The sequence below is a fragment of the Rhodnius prolixus genome, unplaced genomic scaffold, assembly GCF_049639745.1.
Source record: "Rhodnius prolixus isolate KJV_2025 unplaced genomic scaffold, Rpr scaffold_13, whole genome shotgun sequence".
NCBI classification, from domain to species: Eukaryota; Metazoa; Arthropoda; class Insecta; order Hemiptera; family Reduviidae; genus Rhodnius; species Rhodnius prolixus.
Window position 1 is genome coordinate 4,061,530 of NW_027411583.1, and position 20,956 is coordinate 4,082,485.

Genomic DNA, 20,956 nt, shown 5'->3' on the forward strand with positions numbered 1-20,956 from the left:
TTACCTTGCCAGTAGATTTGACACCTTTCCATAACGAAAAATAGACAAGTAAAAAAACTGATAGAACACATAGGGCTAGTGACCATTTTATAGGTCCCAATCTACTTATTCCGTCAGACTTGTACTGTTCCAGAACACTTCGTCTGTAAAAAATTTAAGACAAAAAAATCAAATTAATTTAAGATTAATTATTCTATGATATTGATACTGTTTAAATTTCAAGTAGATTTAGTAAGAAAAATACTAAACTTACTGAAAGAATTCTGTAGCAGGGCTAACAGAGAAATTAGTTGTAGCATTTTTATCTAATATTGAAGTGCAATTTGGTGTGTTCCAGGGATTATTGCAAGAAGTCCATGGCAGTTCTGAACGGAAGCTTGCTACTAAGTAATAGACTGCCCATCCGATTATTGTATTGTAGTACATGCCCATGTAGATGTCAAGCAAGCAGATGGAATAACCGATACCTGGAACAAGCGTAAGAAGCTGGTATAAACTGTGATTACTGCAGCAGAATAAGAAATCAGTTTTCAGAAGCCATAACAAGACAGCAGTCAAAGTAGAAATGACCAAACATGTAGGTATTCCAAATATGTAGTCTTAACACTATATTCTTACTATACATTAATCTCTTGAGTTCTATACTTTTCAGCAAATTAACCTTTACTCAAAGAGAAACCTTAGTATTTCCGACATTTTTCTCTCTCCTCAACATGTCTAATTATATTTAAAATTAAATTTAAATCTTTTAAAAGTAAAGAAAAGGTAACAAGATGTCTTCACTTTTTTTAGAAGACGACCATCAAGCATAGGTTTATTGTTTGTAGCTGGGAACGATTTTCTATTCAGATTTAATTTAAAAGATAATTATAATTTAATGCAATTGAATTGTTCAACTCCTTTTTCCAAACGGGGCGTAAGGTCAGCTACCAAATTTATAAATAAGTGATAAAGACACTTTGTTGGACGTAAAGCCCGCCTGAAGAAAAATAGGCTATCATTTATTTTATTCTTTTTTTGAAATTGAAGGAAAACTGATTTTTTTTTAATGGCTGAAAAAGAAATGCAAACTTTGGAAGTCTGAAATTCTTTGTTTTCTTCCTTTTGCTCTTTAGATCTATGAAATTTATACCTTTACTACTATGATTGTAATAAATCATTTTTCCTTGTTAAGGCGAATTAGACCTAGCCACTACTTCAGGGTTCTTGGAGTCCTTATTTCCTTTATTTCATAGGCTTAAAGCACGACAGATTAGACAGTACAGTGCACACATCACTGTGGCTTCAGGGACAGGATGTACTCCTGTACTACAGGGTATCCTCACCATCAATCACATTTACTTATTCTTAAATCATTGTTTTTACTTTACATCTACCCGCATACTTTTAACAAACGTAACATACAATATCAGTATTACAATATTACCCATTAGGGATTTGAATAACATAGTGTTTTTTTTTCATTACTCTTTACGACGAATGAAAATAGCACCATTGATTTTGCTCACTTGTGAACACGAAGTAATCCTACAACTTCCAGAATTACCAATTTTTTACTTTCTCTTAAGTAAGAGAAGATATAAATTCGAATTTGAATCTTTAACGGAAATATCGGTTGTGAGGTCCCCAAGCTGAATAAGTGTTTTTTTTTTTTTTTACAAATTGGTCTGTATATACATACATATATCTGGTCTATGAGTGGTCGCGGAAACGGAGATTTTTTTCGCACAAAATATTTAGCGATATTGAGTGTTTCTCAAGTGACATAATTTTTATTATTTACTTTAATAAATATCAGTTAAATAATAGTTAAATATCAGTCTAAATTCTTTTTAATAAAGTATAAAATTAAAACGTGTGGATTATTTTTATGAATATACTTAATAATTTTCGATTGAAGACTGAAAGAGCCGATAATCATTATTTCTTATGGTAAAGAAAAAAAAATTTTTTCAAAAATTTAATTTTTTTTAAAATAAGTGCTAAAAATAGAAGTTAGAGAGTTAAATATTAATCTGTTTTAACTTCAACATCAAAACACTGCAGTTTCAATACAAAAAAATCTGAAAACTGTCTTCTAATACGGTTTAAACTTCGTCTTTTCTGATAACAGTTTCTACTAATAAATTTAAATTTATTACAAACATTATTCTTTCGAGGTCATAAATAAAAAAATAAGTTTTTTTTTTTTAAACCTGAGTTGGGAAAGAAAAAAGAATTTTCTTTACGCCGAAAAAATCAAAGATAATTGGAAGGAATGTTTTTGGTGTGTTATCTTTCAAAATGTATACCCATCATGTGATGGAAAGGGATTTATTTGAAGAAGAAGAAGAATCAAGGCAATATCGCAGTCTTAAAAGCACCTTAAGCTCTTGCATAAATGTTCATTAAAGTGAGACTAAATATCTGTCAGTGACGTATACATTGGTCAGATCACTAACCATATGACTAGCTTCAAAATTAAAATTTTTGTAATAATATTATAATAAGAAATAAATGCACACTGCTTTCTCTTACTAAATTCTTCAGGTTCCAATTTTTTTTTTTTTTTCTTAATTTTGATACTTATTTTCTTCTCTTCTCAAAATGATCTAAAATTTAAAAATTTATTCAAATAAAAGTTGAACATTCATGCGCTTTTAGTGCATGCCACGTTCTGTGAAAATCATAGGAGTTATTTTCAAAAAAAATCCTAGAAAAATGGAAAATATATTCAAAAGGTACTAGTTCCAGCTGAGGGAATTATCTTCTTCTTTCATGGCGCTAGAACCCAGTAACCCAGTGTTGTGGGGCTTTGCCTCCTAATACGTTTCCGCCAATCGTCCCTATGTTTAACAACCACCATCCAGTTACGGTTTCTGAGGATACTCTTAGCATCTTGAGCCACACCGTCCTGCCATCGCAACCTGGGCCATCCAATTCTTCGTTTCTTGTCTGGTGAAGTTTGGAGGGAATTTCGTCACCATCTATCCTCGCTTTATGGCCAACCGATCTCAATCTGCTCAACGTGATCCAATTTACTATTGGGTGCTTTTTTGATAATCCATACAGCTCCCTGTTATACGTCGCCAAGTCGTGTCTTCACGTACTAGGCCGTTAATTTTACGCAGACGTTGTTCGTTCGTCCGTCTTTGAGATGGCCCATATTTCCAAGGCGTACACCAAAACAAAACTTCATATGGAATAAGCGAAAGTTGTAGTAAAAAAAATTTGGCAAAATTGCAGAATTGACTTGCACTCTAAACCAAGTTAGGATTTGAAAATAATACTTGGAATTTAATGAGTTCAATATTTTGTTGATTTGGTTGATTATAACTTTATTTCTGAACAAAGCTCAACTCCATTTGATTGTACGTAACAAGAGATTTGTATCCTATTTATTTCTGCTTTTACATTTAACTTTACATAAATGAATTGTCGTAAGTGTATTCAGATTTGATAAATCTTTGGGAGCTCAATAGCGAATGAATGGAAGAGGCAAATTGCGTAGTAAGATCTCACTGTTTCTCAGATTGTAGGAGAGCGACATGAGAATAACTTTACAGTATGAGAGAGTGAGATTGAAAGAGGGAACGTGTTTAGAAGGGTTAAAGTTGTAATAAGGGAGGATGAGAGATGACTTAGTTCACCAGGCTGTTGTGGAAGCACAAAACCCAATCATTGAAAGCACAAGACATACTAGTAACAGTTTGTGTGTAAGGTCGGTTTGGGGTTGGAGGCTAGGGATATACCCTTACAGCCTGAGCTTCTCCCTCGCGAGATGGCATCCATAAACTGTAATGTGATATCCTATAATTGTCGCTATTCATTCTCGACCTCTTACCGCGCCTTAGTACGTATATTCCTCAGTTCAACTCTTAGTTTCAACCATTTTCCTTTAGTAGGCATAACGGTAAGTATTTCACGTATGCCAGAGTTGCCAGTAATTCAGTTAGATTTAGAGACTTATTAAAAAAAATCACATTAACTTAGTCGACTCTCTTTTACTATAGTTTTTAATGTTTTAAAATAAAAGAATTTTTGAGGGAAATGTGACATCGCTCTCTTTAAAATCAATTTTCATTAAAATATTTGAAACTAAAGCGAAATGTCTCCTTTTAACTAATTAGGTTTAATTAGGTAAAAAGAAATCATTCAAAATCCATCACTATATTGATTTTTTTTTCAAACTCGATATTTAATTATCAAATTTAATTCTCTCTAATATTACACAGGTGATAAAACCATTCAACTCAGTAAAATGTCGTTTTAGAGCAAGAGTGTCTTAACTTTATTTGGCCGCAAACTCGGGGTCGGCAACCCGTGGCTCGCGAGCCACATTCGGCTCTTTTATCCAAATAGTATGGCTCTTCAGCCTGCCAAAAATATATTGTATATTTTAATTTTATTGAAACGAATGAAAATTCCATTTATTAAAGGTATTTTTTCAAAAATAATTTTAAATGTGATATGTTCGAAATTGAATAGAATTATACAATATCAAAATAAAGTACTTGATTTATATGGTAAGACTGCCGCCTTTTCATTCGTTAAGTTATTATTTATTTGTTTATTTACTTTGCAATATGTGAAAATAAATATTTAAAACATTTAAATGTTATTGAATATCTTAAAATCATAATTTTGTGAATACAAATGATCTAGAGTTTTTTACACTATCATTCTTGCGGCTCTTGGTAAGAATTATTAAAATTATTTAAGGAAAAATGGCTCTCTACTTAAAATAGGTTGCCGACCCCTGCCCTAGCCACATTCACTTAATTTATTCAAATTTAAAAAATTTTGCAGTACTTAATTCTAAAAATTGCATTAAATATTCAACTTTTCATTTTAATCACTTGTAATTAATGATAAGAAAATGAAAATTGGAGTACGAGGTATGACATTATCTCCTCAATAAATAATTATATTGTATTTAAAGTTCAAATCGCAAACTAGCATGCATATCATCAAATGCCATGTTCTATGAAAGCGTGATCGTTCAAGATTAATTGATTCTGCTAACATCGGGTTTTGTCTCGACCCCAACGCTTTGGCCAGTGCGTTGGATATTTTGTCGCATGTTACCCATAAGTCACTTACCACTGTAGGTTACAAAGCTCCAAGGGGCAACAGATAAACTTGGAACCAGCCACCAGGTCTGGGACTAGAGAGTACATGTAAATGTCCTCACCCAAAGCAGGATGCCTAGCAAAACCTCCCACAGAGGCTTTCCACATCCCAGGCCTAGAAACAGATCTTCTCTAAATACTAATCCTTGCTACTTTTTCGTGACATCACTAAAGCCAGGAAATTAAAGGATGAAACTCTTTAAGTGTGCTGTGTGCGTAATCTCTGAACAGTGTTTGTGTGAGTTATTTTTAAATTAATTTTTCCCAAGTTTTGAATAAAGTTCTCAGTACAATTATTTAAAATGATGATGCCTCGACTTCCTGGCATTTTAAAAAACAAAACAAAAAAGTACAGCGGATTTACGTCACTTTCTCTCTATCTAGCAACACCATCTGGTCCCTTTTCCACGCGGCAACTTGTAATTCCAAGTTAGATAAACTTAATAATTTCATATTTCCTCAATCTTAATAAACTCAAATTAAAATTAAAAACAATCTGATATGGACACTGCATGATTATCTCTTGCAGCAGTTTACATCAATCATAATTTTCATAAAACTTCAAGTTGAACTAAAAATATATTATTCTTCAATAACTTACAGTTCACTTTGAAGATATCCTGTTCGAAAAAAAATCTTTTCAAAGCAATACCAGTTAATTCTTCATAAATTTGGATTTTGGTTACCATTTAATTTAATAAGTAATAAGCGCATACAAATAATGCTTTAATATTAATAATCCAACAAAGCTTTCATTATTTAATTAATTATTGTTTTGTAGAAGCAGTGTAAAGGCAAGGCTAGCCTGACGTATCAGTTCCTGGATTATCACATCTTAGAAAAAAATTAGCATTCCTGCAGAAAGTTGCTAAATAAGCAATAGAGGAGCGTCATTAGGTGAGTAAGTAATGTATGAAGTTTAAAAATTTGAATTCTCAAGTGAATTTTAAATTTGACCTTTTTTCTACATATTCTTCTATTCATAATACATGTCACAGACTACGCATTGAACACTTTTTCTTTTAATCAAGCAACTCTGGATCTTATGAGAACTTACTCCAGTTAGAGAAAGTAATTGGCAAGATTAATATTGATTTCATGTTCTGTTCCAAAAAGTTTGTTTTTTTTCTCTTGTCACTGATCCTATAATCAATTCTAAGATATTTTGTTGTTAAAAATAAAAGAAATGTAACGTTATAGATTCGCGCTTATCTCTAATAGTAGCTTTTTTGTACTTTGCAGCACTTTTCTTCAGCTCTTATTGTTTTCTGTTATCCGGTTCTTCTTTCTTTTAATAAAACAAAAGAAACAACCTAAGAGCCGATACACTGTTCTCTTGGGAAATGTGTGTGTTTGTAAAGTAATGGCGGAATTCATCCGGGTAAAAAACTATAGATCTCTCTTTCCACATTGAAAAGATAAAGTATTGGTAATTTTTTGAACAGTTCAAAACGGAGTAACCCCTGTAAATATTTTCTTTTTAAAATTCCGAAACGGGTTTAATTCATTCTAGTTAGTGTGTGCTTCTTGTCATACATAACACATGTAGCTTAGTAAACATAATAATTAGTTTCCTGCCATCAAATTCGAAAGAATATCTTATTTTTTATTGGGTTGTTTAATCATTATAGGATCGGAGCTAGTGCATTCTTATACCTCCATCCCGACTCCTTCCCTCAAATCCATCTAAGTCCTATCTTAAACAGCCTTACGGTTTGCCTACGATGTCGTAAGATATTCCTAAACTTCAAATCTTTTTTGAGGATGTGATTTGAAAAAAAATAGAGTGTACTTCTCCCTAATAGAGTAAACCAAGTATCGGTATCACTCACTCATTAACCTGAACTGTTGTATACCGTTTCTCTAATCTTCTCAGCACAATTCTCGCCCTCAGAACTGACTACCCTATCTATCTTGTGCAAAAGTCATCCACCTTTGATTTTTTTAATTTTTGAAGATATTATTATGCATTATCCCTTTTTTTATATTGTAAAATTGATTTCAATTCATTCAATTTTCAACTTCAACCGATCATGAATTTTAATTGGAAGAATTTACCAATATTTATTTTAAAGCGTACTTGTAGATAAGTCTATCAATTGCTTGCTTGAACCGCGTCGCCTCTAGACAAGATGTTATACTGTAAATAGAGAGACCACAAACCCGATTTGACTGTAATCTATAAGTTCTAGGGTAAATTCTTTGGGTGTCAGTAATTTGTATACTCTAGCTTAGCATGTGATTATCTTTAAAGAGTACAATGTGTGAAGGTAAAGTGAGTAATTTTACAATTTGTCTATTTCCATGTTGTTAAAAGAAGGCAAAATAACTTAAGGTTTAAACTGGTTATCTTTCAATTTGTATAGAATATTACTAATTGCGCTGGATCTTCATAAAACGGAATAATTTTTCAACAGTTCTGGGTGTTTGTGATAAGTTTTTTTGAAGTATAGCTGTAGTTGAATAGTCTTCATATTCTTTTTGATTGATATCTTTTGAATATTGACTTCACATATTTCTTTGCCGTTTAGTGAAGAAATAGTAATGAAGGATTATCAATCAAGGTGAAAAAGGAGTGAATAACGTTCCTTATGGGGAAAAAAAACAACACTAAATACGATCTTTTAAGCCATCCTTCACAAGTGATAAAAAACACTTCTTTTTTTTTTATCCCCATAGATGCAACAACGATTACTCTAAATATTTTATTTATCGCTTTAACTTGACTGTGCTGTAGATTTTGGCAATAAGAATGATGTGTTATATGTCGCATTCTAACACCTGTGCCACAACACAATATTGAAACTTGTATACAGTGGTTTCAGCTTCATAGCTCTCTTGACAATATAACTTATTAAATGTAACAATTCGCTTTATATTCTTTAAATAAATTGTGAGAAATATTGGATATCAATATTTTTTATATTTTTTGGTTAAAATTAAAGTATGCCTAATGATAGATTAGCAAAAATATGTTAAAATAAACTGGTTTTATTAGCCGAATTGTGTAACTTTAAGCAATTTAATTGGGTAACTCAAATGAAAAATTATTTCGTTGAGCTGGGGTTCAAATACTGTGGGTAGAACAAGATTTGGTCAAATTTAAAAATAAACTGTTATAAGTTCAAAAAATGAAATTTGATAACAGAAGACCTAGAGAAGGTCGTGAGATTAAGCTGTATGTACAGTTTAATTACTTGCAAGTAAGTACTTACTTAATCAGTCCGTATTTATTACGCAATGTAGTACAGAACCGTACTTATTGAAGTAGTTAAAGCAAAAATAATCGTGAGTTAGCCTAGAGTGGCATTTAAGAGGAACTGTATTGAATGTAGTAAAGGCATCCTATTTGTAATTAACTCTGAAGAGATCTGCAAACTGTGCAATTCGGGCAAATGTAGGTCTAGCTCACATATTTGTAAATTGCCCACACTGAGAATAGCTCAGAAATAATTGTTTTACCTTTTACCTATTACTTTCTCAATTCATACAAAACACAATTTGTTAATACTTATTTACTAATAAAAATCACCTATTATAAATCTACAATTTTATAATTAACGCCTTAAGATTTGTTAAACTTTTTATTAAAAACCTATATTTGTACTGCGAGAAAAACCATTTTTCTTCTTGGATTTTATTTTATTTTTTGAAAGTATTCTTAGATTGTTTGTTTTATATTTTGCACTTATTCCAATTTAGGGCAATTTTTTTTTATCTTATTAAGGGGAAAACTTAATTAATTTTTTATATTTTGGATGTTAGGAATATTCTTTTTTTAGTTTTGGTAAATTTGTAAAAGTTGTTGCTGAAACCCCACGTCTAATAATTTTTTTTTTTTCTGTTTATTGTTTTAAATTTAATGTAAGCTGCACTTGGTAATTGTTGTTAAGGCACAGTAAAGTACAATTTGTTTTTGTTGCAGACTGCAGGTGTTCTGTTTGAGCCCAAGTTATTTGAGAGCATTCATTCGTACGAGAAGCATGAACTGTGCATCTTACAGCTACTTGCCTCACGACTCTTTTGCCAATGCTATTACCACAGGCTATTACCGCTGTAAGTTTTTCACTAGTATACTGGAGGAGGAGGTATTTCGAATCTTTTCAAATTTTTGAATAGAGTTTACGTTTTGAATTCAATGGAGTCTTAAAATTCTCTTTCTCCTTTGCTGGTGTGATGAGTAAGTGAATGTTGATGTAATTAAAAAACTAAAGCCGTCTGTAACTTAGCAATGGAATATCTCAGTAGGAAGGGACATTTTGGTGTTCTTTTTTGCAGCTTTATTTCTATTAAACATTGTACCTAAAACCGGAGAAATAGAGTATACTCAAATAGTCTGATTAATCAGTTTACTTCAGTTTTCGAAAAGGATTTCTCAGGTCTGGTGTGTGCTCTTTCTTACATAAGCATTTTTGATATTAGTTGAAAAAACAAAAAAAAAATGTTATTACAAAGATCTAAAGAAAATAATGAAGAATGATCTAAGAAATAAAGGAAAAGAAAAAGACCTAAGACAAGACGCTGACATGTTGTATACTACATCTTACCGTTGATTGATCGGATAAGAAAGATCGTAAGTTTTTCGTGCTGTATTGGCCGATTGCTGACATCCTCAATCGGCACGTTGTCAGTGATTTGGCCAATAGTGATTTTCGCCAAAGAACAGCAGCACGTTCACCTAGTGGCTCATGGTACAATTTTATAAGATAAAGTTAACCATCGCCAAGTAGTAAAACCTCTCATTACAGATAAAAAAAAAACGAAAATTTAGTAAAAAACTGAAGGAAAGACAAGTCTAAAGGTGAACCACAGATTAATTGTATAATATACCTCAAGGTTTACTAAAGAGGATGCATTTTTTGGGGGGTAAATACTATTCTTATTTTCTACAAGATCGATTTTTGGGCATATAGTCAACTCAGTTGTTATTAGTTTGCTTCGATAATAGACTAGACTACGATTTACTAAACATTTTTTTTGTTTATCTTGCTAAATTTCTAAATTGTGTCTCTATATTTTTATGGTGGCTCCATTATTTCCGAAATTGGAGTCGTGAAAAATAATATATGTAACTTCAGAAGAGCAATTGAAATGGATGCTTCTAAGCTTCTGAACATTCACTCAACTTTAAAAGAGGTTTACAGAAATTTGACTGACAAATTGCCAAAGTAGGTAACGATCGACCGCGAAGTGGTAGGGTAAAAAAAAGACTCCCCAAATTTTGCCACGTTTACAACACTTTACAAAGAGTTAGTAGTATTAAATTAATATTATTACAGTGATTAATTAAGTAGACATTCTCAATGACTCGTTATTTAGTGCAGCATTGAATTTAATAATTCCATTCATATTTGCTTATGATTGCACCTGCATTCTGCAGTAGTGTAGAACAATTTAAGCAATATCAGCGTTGACATTTGAGTATGTTAGTGATTAATAGTCGTACATTAAACTGTAAATACTATAATATGTATGGCCAGGTTAAGTTATAAGCGATGTAATTGCAGTGTATCTAGATTATGCTGACCACAATATTAGTATCGGCCTGTTTTAGTTGAATACCGTATAGAAATACTAATCTGTTTTATTCGAATACTTACCTATAAGTTATTGGTAAATATTTTTGCAAATAAATTGGTCATTGATAAAATGGTACGAAACAATTTTGTATAGACCGTACACTTCATCCAGTTACAATCGTAATAGAAACAATTTCAACCAATACTAAAACTTTACTCAATGTTTTATAAGTAGCAGGTAGGCCACAAAAAATGGTTAACTAAACAATTTTAGCCTTTATATTATGAACTGCCTATTACTCAGTTTACTATTCAAAATCTTTTCAATAAAATAGAAAAAAAGTTCAAATTTTTGGTTTTCAGCTTAGCCTTAACCCTCGGTGATTTTACGTATTCAGAATTTTATTACCTACATAATATATTTATTACAATTCTGTTGTAATACTTCTTTTAGTGTAAGGAAAATAAATATTCTTTGCAATAGGAGTAATATTCGGAGGGGGGGAACCCGGAAAAATCTTTGTAGAGTTTCATGACATAAAACAAGTTTAAGATGAATTTATGATGGAATAAAAGAAAGGCTCTGCAATTTCGTGATGTTTCTAATGTTGCCAGTATAATGAAAAAGCTTTTAGAATGCAGAGCTTATAATCTATATTGAAATCATTAGCACAGATCGAAATAGCAGTGGTGGGTGGAACAATAAAAACACCCGTCAAAGATAGATTGCTCTGGTTAATCTCCTTTTTTTTCTTGATTTTATTATTTTTATAAACAGTATTATCGAGTTTGATATTTAAGCAACGCTTTTTATTTTTCTTCAAACGTAATTTTCAGCGATCTTTCCTAATTGGCATCCTAAGCATTTAATTGTTTATTCATAACATTGTATTTACAAATCAAAGAAGGAAACTCAGTCTCTAAAACGAATAATTATTTCATTGATTTAAACTTCAGCAAAAATATCATATTTTGATGAAGAAACAAAGAAGTAAATGGGAGCAAACTGTAAAGTGAAATTATTAAGTGAATCTACGTCTAGTCAGTTCTCCGTTACTTAGGCGTTCTCGGTAAATTGAACGTGGTTTTCATTTTCACTTAAATAAAGTGATGTCTTAGAAATATGTATGTTAAGCATTTTTTTTATCTTATTAAGTATTATTTCTTATGAATTTTGTTTACACATGTTCTTAAAAATTCTTTTATCTGCTTAATATAAGATTTTATATATGAATGTATTAGATTTAAAATTAAAACAAAAAATAAAAATTGTTTGAAAAAGAATACCATACTGTTCCAAGATTAGTACTAAATTAGTCTCAAACTGTGTGTATCTTCCGTGCACTAAAAAGTAACTACCTACGTGCGATTTCTCGTTAATTGGGTTTAAAATTCTGATACTTTTTGGGGCGATTACCGGCCAAGGGGCGGAATCCCGGTGTTGAACTTATAAAGCGAACTAATTTAATATTTAATAACGTTGTTACTTGCTATGATCATGGACTATTTATTGGTAATTGGAATAAACTGAAAAAGAAGACGAATTATTAAATTATGCGTTTTTAGGGTTTACTGTAATATATGTTTCGTTTGAACGACATTCAAGTGTTTAGAAAAATAAGCTTTTACAATTTATATCGATAAAGATGTTACATTCTTGACGTAAGTTTTTGAATTATTACAATTTTTCTGCTCTCTTATTTAGCCAATTATATGCTTTGTTCAAAGCTGCCTTGGAAAAAATCTTACTCTAAATCTTAAACCAACACTTCAGTTACTATTTAGAAGTAAATACTCAAGGTATAGTTTTCACATATCGATACAATCTGCACTTTGGGAGTTTATTAGCTAACATTTATATATATTTTTTTAGGAACTGAAATTTATTTATATATTGGCACTGACTATATTTTGAAATGACCCTTGAAACTGATTTTTTGTTTGTTTGTTATAAACAATAAATAGAGCTCAAATCTCTATTTAGTTAGGGGTGTTAATTGTCCAAACATTTGAAATAAAGGCTTGTCAATAAGCTTCCAAATGTCACATTTGAGTGGAAACTTTTGTTTTATGTAATTGAAACCGTGTATTGATTATTTAGTCCATTAGACATGAAACAATATATCGAATGATTTTTTTCTATTTGCTGCTACTTCAAATCAAAATAAAAGTAAGCGATTGAATTCACTTACTTACTATAGTTAATTTAAGTCATGCCAAATGTTCGATATCTACTATTTATTTGGAATATTCATTCCAAGGTCCCGCAATTAATATATATTTACAAAATAGTCAATTGTGTGTGATTCAAAATATATCAAATACGAAAAAATCGTTTTACTTTAAACAGTTATCTTTATGGGGGACATTATGGGGCTTGCTCAGGTATTTTTAGTACTGAATATATTTTTCACAATATGAATTTTTCGATTTTTTTTTTAACTAGTTAAACTTGCTGTCCACAAGTTTTATTTGAAACATCTTTAAAGTAAAAATAATTATGAGTGTTGAATGGGATGGTTGTTTTAGGCTTCGCTCTAAGTACCAACTCATTTTTATATATGGCCATAAGTCTTATATATTATTTAAAGGATTAAATATAAAATGATATAAAATTTCGTGTTGGTTGTAAAAAAAATCTACTCTAGAAGCACCATTTTATGCAAATTCCAATGCAGTGTCACTTTCTGAAATAATTAACTATAGTTTTCCTTCCTGATGTCAACCAAAACCAATTGTTTAAAGAAACAAAGTCCAAGGGAAGTACGAGTCGTATATCTGAGTAGGAATAATGCAAATATTCGGACTTTTTGCTTGTAATTGTCAACTTTAACCCATATTGATGGGGAATACTTATATAAGAATATAAAGGATCCTCTTCTCTGTAATTTGAGTAGTTAAACTTCATGGGCTATTAGTTACAAGATAACAGAGGATGGGTAAACCGCCTCAAAAACTGTATAGCTTTAAAAAAGGGTTGGAATCTTTACTACAAAGTTGTTTTCAGTCTGTTTAGTATAGTCGAACGAATAATCCATCATCTCAAACATCCCCCATCTCTTTGTTGTGGTTTATTGTTATTAAAATAAACAACAATTTTCTGAAAAAAATAAAAATATTCAAACTTAAGACAATATTAGATTTTTATGAAGCTATTTTTATCGCCCTTATAAGTATTTAAAATTTAATTCGTGCGATTTAATTTACAGGATGGTCCAAAGTGAAATCACTAAAGGAAACAATTTTGAAGCTTCATGAGTGGATTTTTCTTTTTAATCTGATATTCTAAACAATACTGAAGGAATAATAAGCAACAAAATGGTTTCTGTAAGTATTATTAAGCAACAGTTTTTATAACTGTCTTTATTTATTTTTCAGCGTATCGATTTCAGACGGCGAAGTTGATGCCCCCTTTTTTTCGCTAAAGGTAGCAGCAATTGACTTCGTTTTAGTAATTTAATTTGATTAATCAAATGTTAGTAATTAACCTCCATCTTAAGATCTGACTGGAAATGTGCTAGAGGGTCTGTCTTTTTATTTAAGTTAACCCAATTTAGGCAGAAAGAAGTTCTACCACGTTGGATCACTTATATCGTTGTTTCACTTTAGTATTTTAAGACTCTGTCAACATATAATGGGAAATATACTGGTCACTTCTTCAGGGAACTAAGCATTCCTTCTGTGTTTTAACAAATCACAGCCTTCTTACCTTTAAATTCTCACTTAACACTACTGAAATAGATGATATGTGCAACTACTTGCAAACCCCCAGGCAAACAATAATTTAAATTTATAAATGTTACATTCAAATAACAATTTTCATTTTTATTCAATACGCTAAAGATTTGGACTGTAACAGAGCCGTTCTAGCTGGACTTTAGATCTCGTTTCAATTGTAACACTAGGGCGCCACCTATCCATTATGGATTTTTTTGTTGTTTTTGTTAAATGTCTTTTTTGTCTTTATTTCAATCTTATGCTAAGTGAACAGAAATAAGTAAATATTAAGCAGACTGTTTGCTGTTAAAACGTTGGCATAAGATCTCTAGTTAATTATTTTTTTTAACGTATATTTATAGAATTGTTAATTTTCACACTTATGGGCGATGTATTTTGTTTTATACTTCCTCTCCTTCTTTGAGGCATTGTTTTCTCCCAGCCTTTATGAAATATCTTTCACTGTAAATGTGCTACAGAGAAATAATTACATAAAGATCCGTAATGGTTCAAAAATTGGCGGAAATTTATGTTGTTGCCATTTTTGTTTGTTTCAATTGAAAGATAATTCAATTTCACCTAATTTCCTTGGTATATTATTTGAGTCTTTCCTTTAGAAGATCAAAGCTACGCAATGAATTAATATTGCTTTTTTGGGGGAAGTTATATACATACTGTTTTGGCGTTTTGTTCTCATTTAATTTGCAGAGTGCGAGTATATAGAGCCGAACAATGGGAATCTGCAAAAATACATTCTTAAAGATACTTTTGCCATTCAAAAATGGCTTTGTGTTCCACATATTGAACTTGATTTTTATTTGGAGGTACAGTCACTAACCCAAAATGTTTGATAAAAAACAATCTTAGCTTTTCACATACGTCAAGCATAGTTATATTCCTAATTCTTTGTTTTATTTCAAAATCAGTTATTTAGTATGATATCTGAACAAAAGTAATTATTTTTCGTACAGTTCTATTCAAAGTAATTTGAGATTTATAATTTGTTTTCTTGTTTGTTTTTTTTGGATTGTTTTTTGCTGTAGTACAGCCTGTCAAGAAATTTGATAGGAAGATATAAGGTTACTTGTATTTCTTGTGCAGATCTAGGGAAATGATTTGCATATTAATGGGTAGAAATAATATTTTCCAAGGTTGGTGAGAATCATGATCTTGCTTCCTAAGAAATCCTACAATCTATATATTTATCCCTAGCCGCAAAACATGTCTTTCTTTTTTTTTAAATAGAAGAAGCAACTGAAGTAGATAATGTTAGTGTCACTATTTAGCTGTAATAATACCTTCCAAGTCACTAATTAATTATAATCATTCTTTGTAAACGTTTTATAATTTAATTAGAATTGATCACGCAACAGTTAAAATGAACAGGAAATCTAAAATTCCTCGAAATAGTTTTAAATAAAAATAGGCTTGTTCTTATTTTGCAATAATTTATTTTTTAACATTAATGTTGAGCCTTAGCATTCTGTTCTTTTCCCTATTTTAGTGTATCGTCGTTCGACATCCTATTCCATGCATAATTTATTTACTTCTGATTGACCATCTTTTATTCTTTGGCCTCCTAACATTTTTACTTAATCTGTACTTTTTGTAGATAACAGTAAGTCACGCTACTTGCTTTTAAAGTTCATGTCTTTTTCTGTGTAGATTTATTTTTGCTTGTCCGCTTTTCGCCTGCAGGCATATCTTTTCAGAATTAGAGGCAATAGAAATATCTTTCCTGTATGCTCAAATGGTAGCATGGACGGAGATCATCTGGAGACGAATAGAGCATTGCGCAGAAAACCCAGGACACCTTTGTATCGGTCCGCGTTTCTGTTTTGACTTTCACCTATTTCCCATTTTGATAACTATCATGCCTGTTTTTTGAAATAGTTTTTATTGGAAATTCAATTTAGATCCTCACTTACGAAAAAAAGGCAAAAACTCCTTATGTGAACATCTGTCGCTTCTTTCTCTTCTACAAGTGATTACTATTATAACTATTTTCCGTTTATTTTCTCTGGAATAAATTAGATGAGAATTAGATGAGCGCCTGGACCGTACAGTTAGTAGTTTGCCTCGCTCCTTTACCCTTAAAATCAAAGTCTAAATACATTAAGTAAGAAGTACAAGATAATAATGTGTGTACAAATTACGATTCCGAACTGTTTTAAAAAATCCAAGCCACCAAGAAAAATTAAATAAATCTGAAACATTTATTTTGTAAAATAATATTGCTGGTGTTAACGTAATTTATTCAAACTTTGAAATTCTAGCGAAACGTTTTTCCATACTTAGGAGGTTAGCTTAACATCTTGCTGAGAACCATCATAACAAAAACAAAACAATAGATCGTTGGGCAAAGTAATAGACGTTTGGTATAAGAAAATGGAATGCGAATTTAAGCAAATTTGCTGGTGCCATTTGCGAAAGAAGGTGTCAATTAAAAGTCAATTCAAAGGTGAAAAAGTTGCTGTTAACGGCGAAGGCAGTAACTTTACTGTCATTTACTGCTTTACTACAGGTGTTTGTGAATTATATATTTTTGGATAGCAATATTTCATCTTAACAAAGTTGGCGACCTTTTTTCAGAAATCATTTTCTGAGATAACGGCCATGATGAGCTTTAATCAATGTGACGCCATAATTCATGCCATTGATGGATGTAAGCTTGACTGAGGATTTGATAATTTATTTTTCTCGTACGAACATGTCTTTATTGTAAGCAACATTGAGAAGTTTTCAGATATACGAGTATACTATATATTAAAGGTCGTATATGTTCTATGTATATAAAGAATCTTAAGATGTAGAGTGAAATGAAATGCAATCCTACCTTTTAAAGCTGGACAGATTCTTTTCCATATTGTAAGGCAGCCAGATCGATGGAATTGTCCTAGTGCAAGTTCCATAAAAAAGAGCGGTAAACCGCCGAAGAGAAGCATGACGCAGTAGGGGATGAGGAACGCACCTGTTGAAAGTTTATTAATATTAAATTGAATATAAAATAATAAATTATGTTTTAAATAATTTATTGATGAATAGGTTTTCAAGGGTTTATTGATGAATGGGTGTACATTTGTGTATAAACTTAGACGGTAGACTCTCCAGTGTAATACAAAAGATCAATCTTCAAGTTTATATGCGGATTTAAAAAAATAAATAAATATAATCCATTGACTAAATAACTTGCAATATATTGGAATTTCATCACAAACAAACCAATTTTGTTATAATTAATCACAATTAATTGAAAAATAATCAATACATATTATATATAGAAATCTTTTCTATTAGAGGACTTTGTTTACTCTTAGTATAAATTATAAAAAGAAAGACTTAGACGTCTGGTGAAGTTGGCTAAGTATGAAGGCGTAGATTTTTTGTTTTGTGTTCCCTTTAAAGAACCGAACCCTGGCCAAACCACTCCTTCACAGTTACACAATAAGTGCAAAGCAGTTTCATTCTCTCCCTTGTTGAAAGAACCACTGTCTAATCACACTAGTTTAGATCGTCAAGACTTCCTAGAGCTTAGTTCTCAAGATATCCCACTCACCCTTCTGCTCCTACTACGGGCAATGGTTTGGTCAAAAATTAATCCTAAACACTTATCTACTTCGGCAAAAGGAATTCTTTCATAGTGGGCTATTCCAAACCTTGCAGGATCTTTCGATTTGGTGCGCTGAGAAGTAGAGCATTTAGTGAATCTTCAATTTGAAAAAGTAAAATTCTCTATGACTACATCTTACTAATGTTTCTACGTTAAATGTGCAGTAATTGGGTTCACACTTGTTTGTGAGCTTTGTTTTAGTTTCATATATGTTTAAAAACTCTCCGTCGTGGAAAACCAAACTTACGAGAGCCTTTGTTTTAATTTTTGATATAATGTTCATTGTTTAGTTTCGTGTTTGCGAGTAATGTTTGAGGCTGTGGACGAGCCTTTATAAGAACAAATACATTCCCTTTACAAATCACTCGAAATAGGTGTATGTTTATTTAATAGAATGCGTTTTTTATTGATTTACAAGCAGTAACGTAGAAGGCTATAACTTTAGACTAAAATATAAAAATCTTAATCGACAGAAATAAATATTTTACAGTAACATGGATCATAATTAAAATTATTAGTTAAGTAAACAGGGAAACTATACATTTTATTTTATCTGCGCAGTTTATAGTGTGACGTCTAAGAGGGATATTGTAACGTCCTTTTATGATGACATAAACTTTTACAATTTATCAAAAGATTCTAAAGCCCTTCTTTGGAATCACCCAGCATCTTTCAATCTGTGGATAATTACAATCAAGTAAATAAAGATTTTCTTAATTTTCTGTTTTGTTTATTGCAGTTCATTGCTATAAACTGACACATTATTTGTATTAATAAGTTGTAATTTTTTCCCCCTAAATTTAAATTGGAGATGTATGCATGTTAGTTAAAGTTCTCAAAGATAAAAATGGTATGAGAATCCTCAGCAATCTCAATAATCTGATCTAGAAAAATAATGTGGTCTTATTTTGGTGCAGGTTATTTTGGAGTAGCAGAAAAAGAGAACATCGGCTCTAGAGCAAGGCTGTAACCTTCTTTACAAAACTCACTCTTGGAGTTTCATCCAGGAAGAGCTTTGGAAAAGTGAGGAAGCATGCATGGCTTAGCTCTGTGGTCACTTACTAAAACTTGAGACATAGAAATTCTGTTAGGACAATTTTATAACCGAAAGAGCGTGCTACAGTCTGAATAAAAATAGATATTCACATGCTGACGTGTTAACTCACAGGACATCACCGACTTGGAGGACCCCTGAAAAAACTTTAGTTCTTGTACGTGATCGTGTTCATGTTATGATGGAGAAGACTCCAATACACTTGCTTATAGACAGCAAAGCCAACCATTATTGAAAGAAAATTTGTGGTATCCAAGATATTTACAAAGTTTGGCAAGGACATAACCTTCCTAGATATCTTACTTCTTAATTTGGAAGGTGTGCTGGAAAAAGGTAAAAGGACATATTTATCTCGAACATATTTACACTTTCGTAAACATTCGCTTAAATGAAATTAAAGCAAATACATTAAATTGGGTTCACTGCTAGTTTTGTCGTTAAATTTCGAATTAGCAATAATACTAGATAAAAACGAAAATATGGTTAAAACTATGGGTCGAGCAATCAATAAAAAATCTTTTTATATCAACACTAATTCATCAAATATGCATCTTTTCATTCCATTTTTGTCTATAAAACGGATTAAAGTGAAAAATATATGAATATTTATTCTAAATTTTTTTAGTCAACTATTATTTTTTCATTTTATTTTATTTATTTTTTTTTAAATGAATTTTAATTGTTCTAACATTTTTACTTTCAATTTTCGTCTTATAAGAAACGTTACAACCGTGTCATTCTTTCTAAATTGATTTTTTTTTTAGAAATGCAGGCATATGAATATCAACGAGAAAGAACTGAAAGTTCATCGAAAAATTGCTGTAAACTTGAAGTGGACGTCCATATTAGAATCCGGGGACCGATTTCAGTTAAATTGCAGCATCACCATCCATAGTAAGTTTTTTATCACTCTGTTAAAAGTTTTATTTCTAGAAAGTAGTTTAATTTATATTTGTAGTATGTTGAAATGGGACAAATTAGTGTAATTAATTTACTAATATTTTTGTTGTTATGAATCGTGCGACTGGTTCTTATTATGAATAGTTTTCATTTAAAGGACAGATAAGTGGCGGGCAAAATTTAAAGACAAATTTACCATTTTCCCCTGAAAATAGTCAATTGGTTTTACTTTTAGTGGAGATTATGAATGAGAGGCGATTGGGGTTTTGAATAAAGTAGGTTTCATCTCTCCATTATAATAATAATAATAATAATTCTTAAGACAATAGTAGTAACTTATAATGGATTCCACTGAAACTTCTTTCATTCATCACAATAATCTAAATTGCGCTACTAGTTAATAAAACAAAAAAGTAAAATTAATCTCGTTTTAACATACAATTTATTAATTAGCATTTCTTCTTTTTCATAATCTATAAAATTTATCATGATTATTTCGTTTTGCAATTTCAATAAGTTAAAAATAAACATTTAAGATCATCTTTTTTAATCCAATTAATATTAGCTGAAGCACGAAATCTTAAAGAATGAATATTAATAATGACTATATGAATGACATTTTGAAAGGAAGTATTAAATTCTTAAAATCAATATTAGGGCAACACTTTCTTATATATTATTTCAGTGATTTGCTTCTTTTAATAATTTAACGCTTCTTCTCAGACAAATTTGCAACCTTTTTATCAGAAAGTTAATATATACTAATAATTTCTTATGTAACAATTTGTGTTATAATTTTACTGTGCCCTTATTATGTAATTGCTGATTGGATGATACTTTTCGTATAAATAATTTCTTGTGAGAAGGTACATCAAAAAAATGTTCGTCTCATTATAAGTGGCTTACCATAGTCGTGAAACTACACTCAACAGCAAAAAAACCGGACACTCAGATTTGGTCTCATAATTTTGTTAAATACGTTAATCTTTTTAATTTATGGTAAGAATTGGTTTATTTATAAGTTATTTACACAAAATCTGCCACA

General features: G+C 30.9%; 1 protein-coding gene across 1 annotated transcript in view; it reads right to left on the reverse strand.

Annotated features, from left to right (window-relative positions):
• Positions 1-20,956, reverse strand: part of SerT (Serotonin transporter) — a 62,703-nt gene that overhangs the window by 24,151 nt on the left and 17,596 nt on the right. Inside the window, exons 3-5 of the mRNA XM_074115434.1 lie at positions 17,184-17,318; positions 254-467; positions 5-143 (exon numbers count right to left, since the gene is read on the reverse strand). Of these exons, the coding sequence (XP_073971535.1) occupies positions 5-143; positions 254-467; positions 17,184-17,318 (488 nt within the window). The remainder of the gene's footprint in view (positions 1-4; positions 144-253; positions 468-17,183; positions 17,319-20,956) is intronic.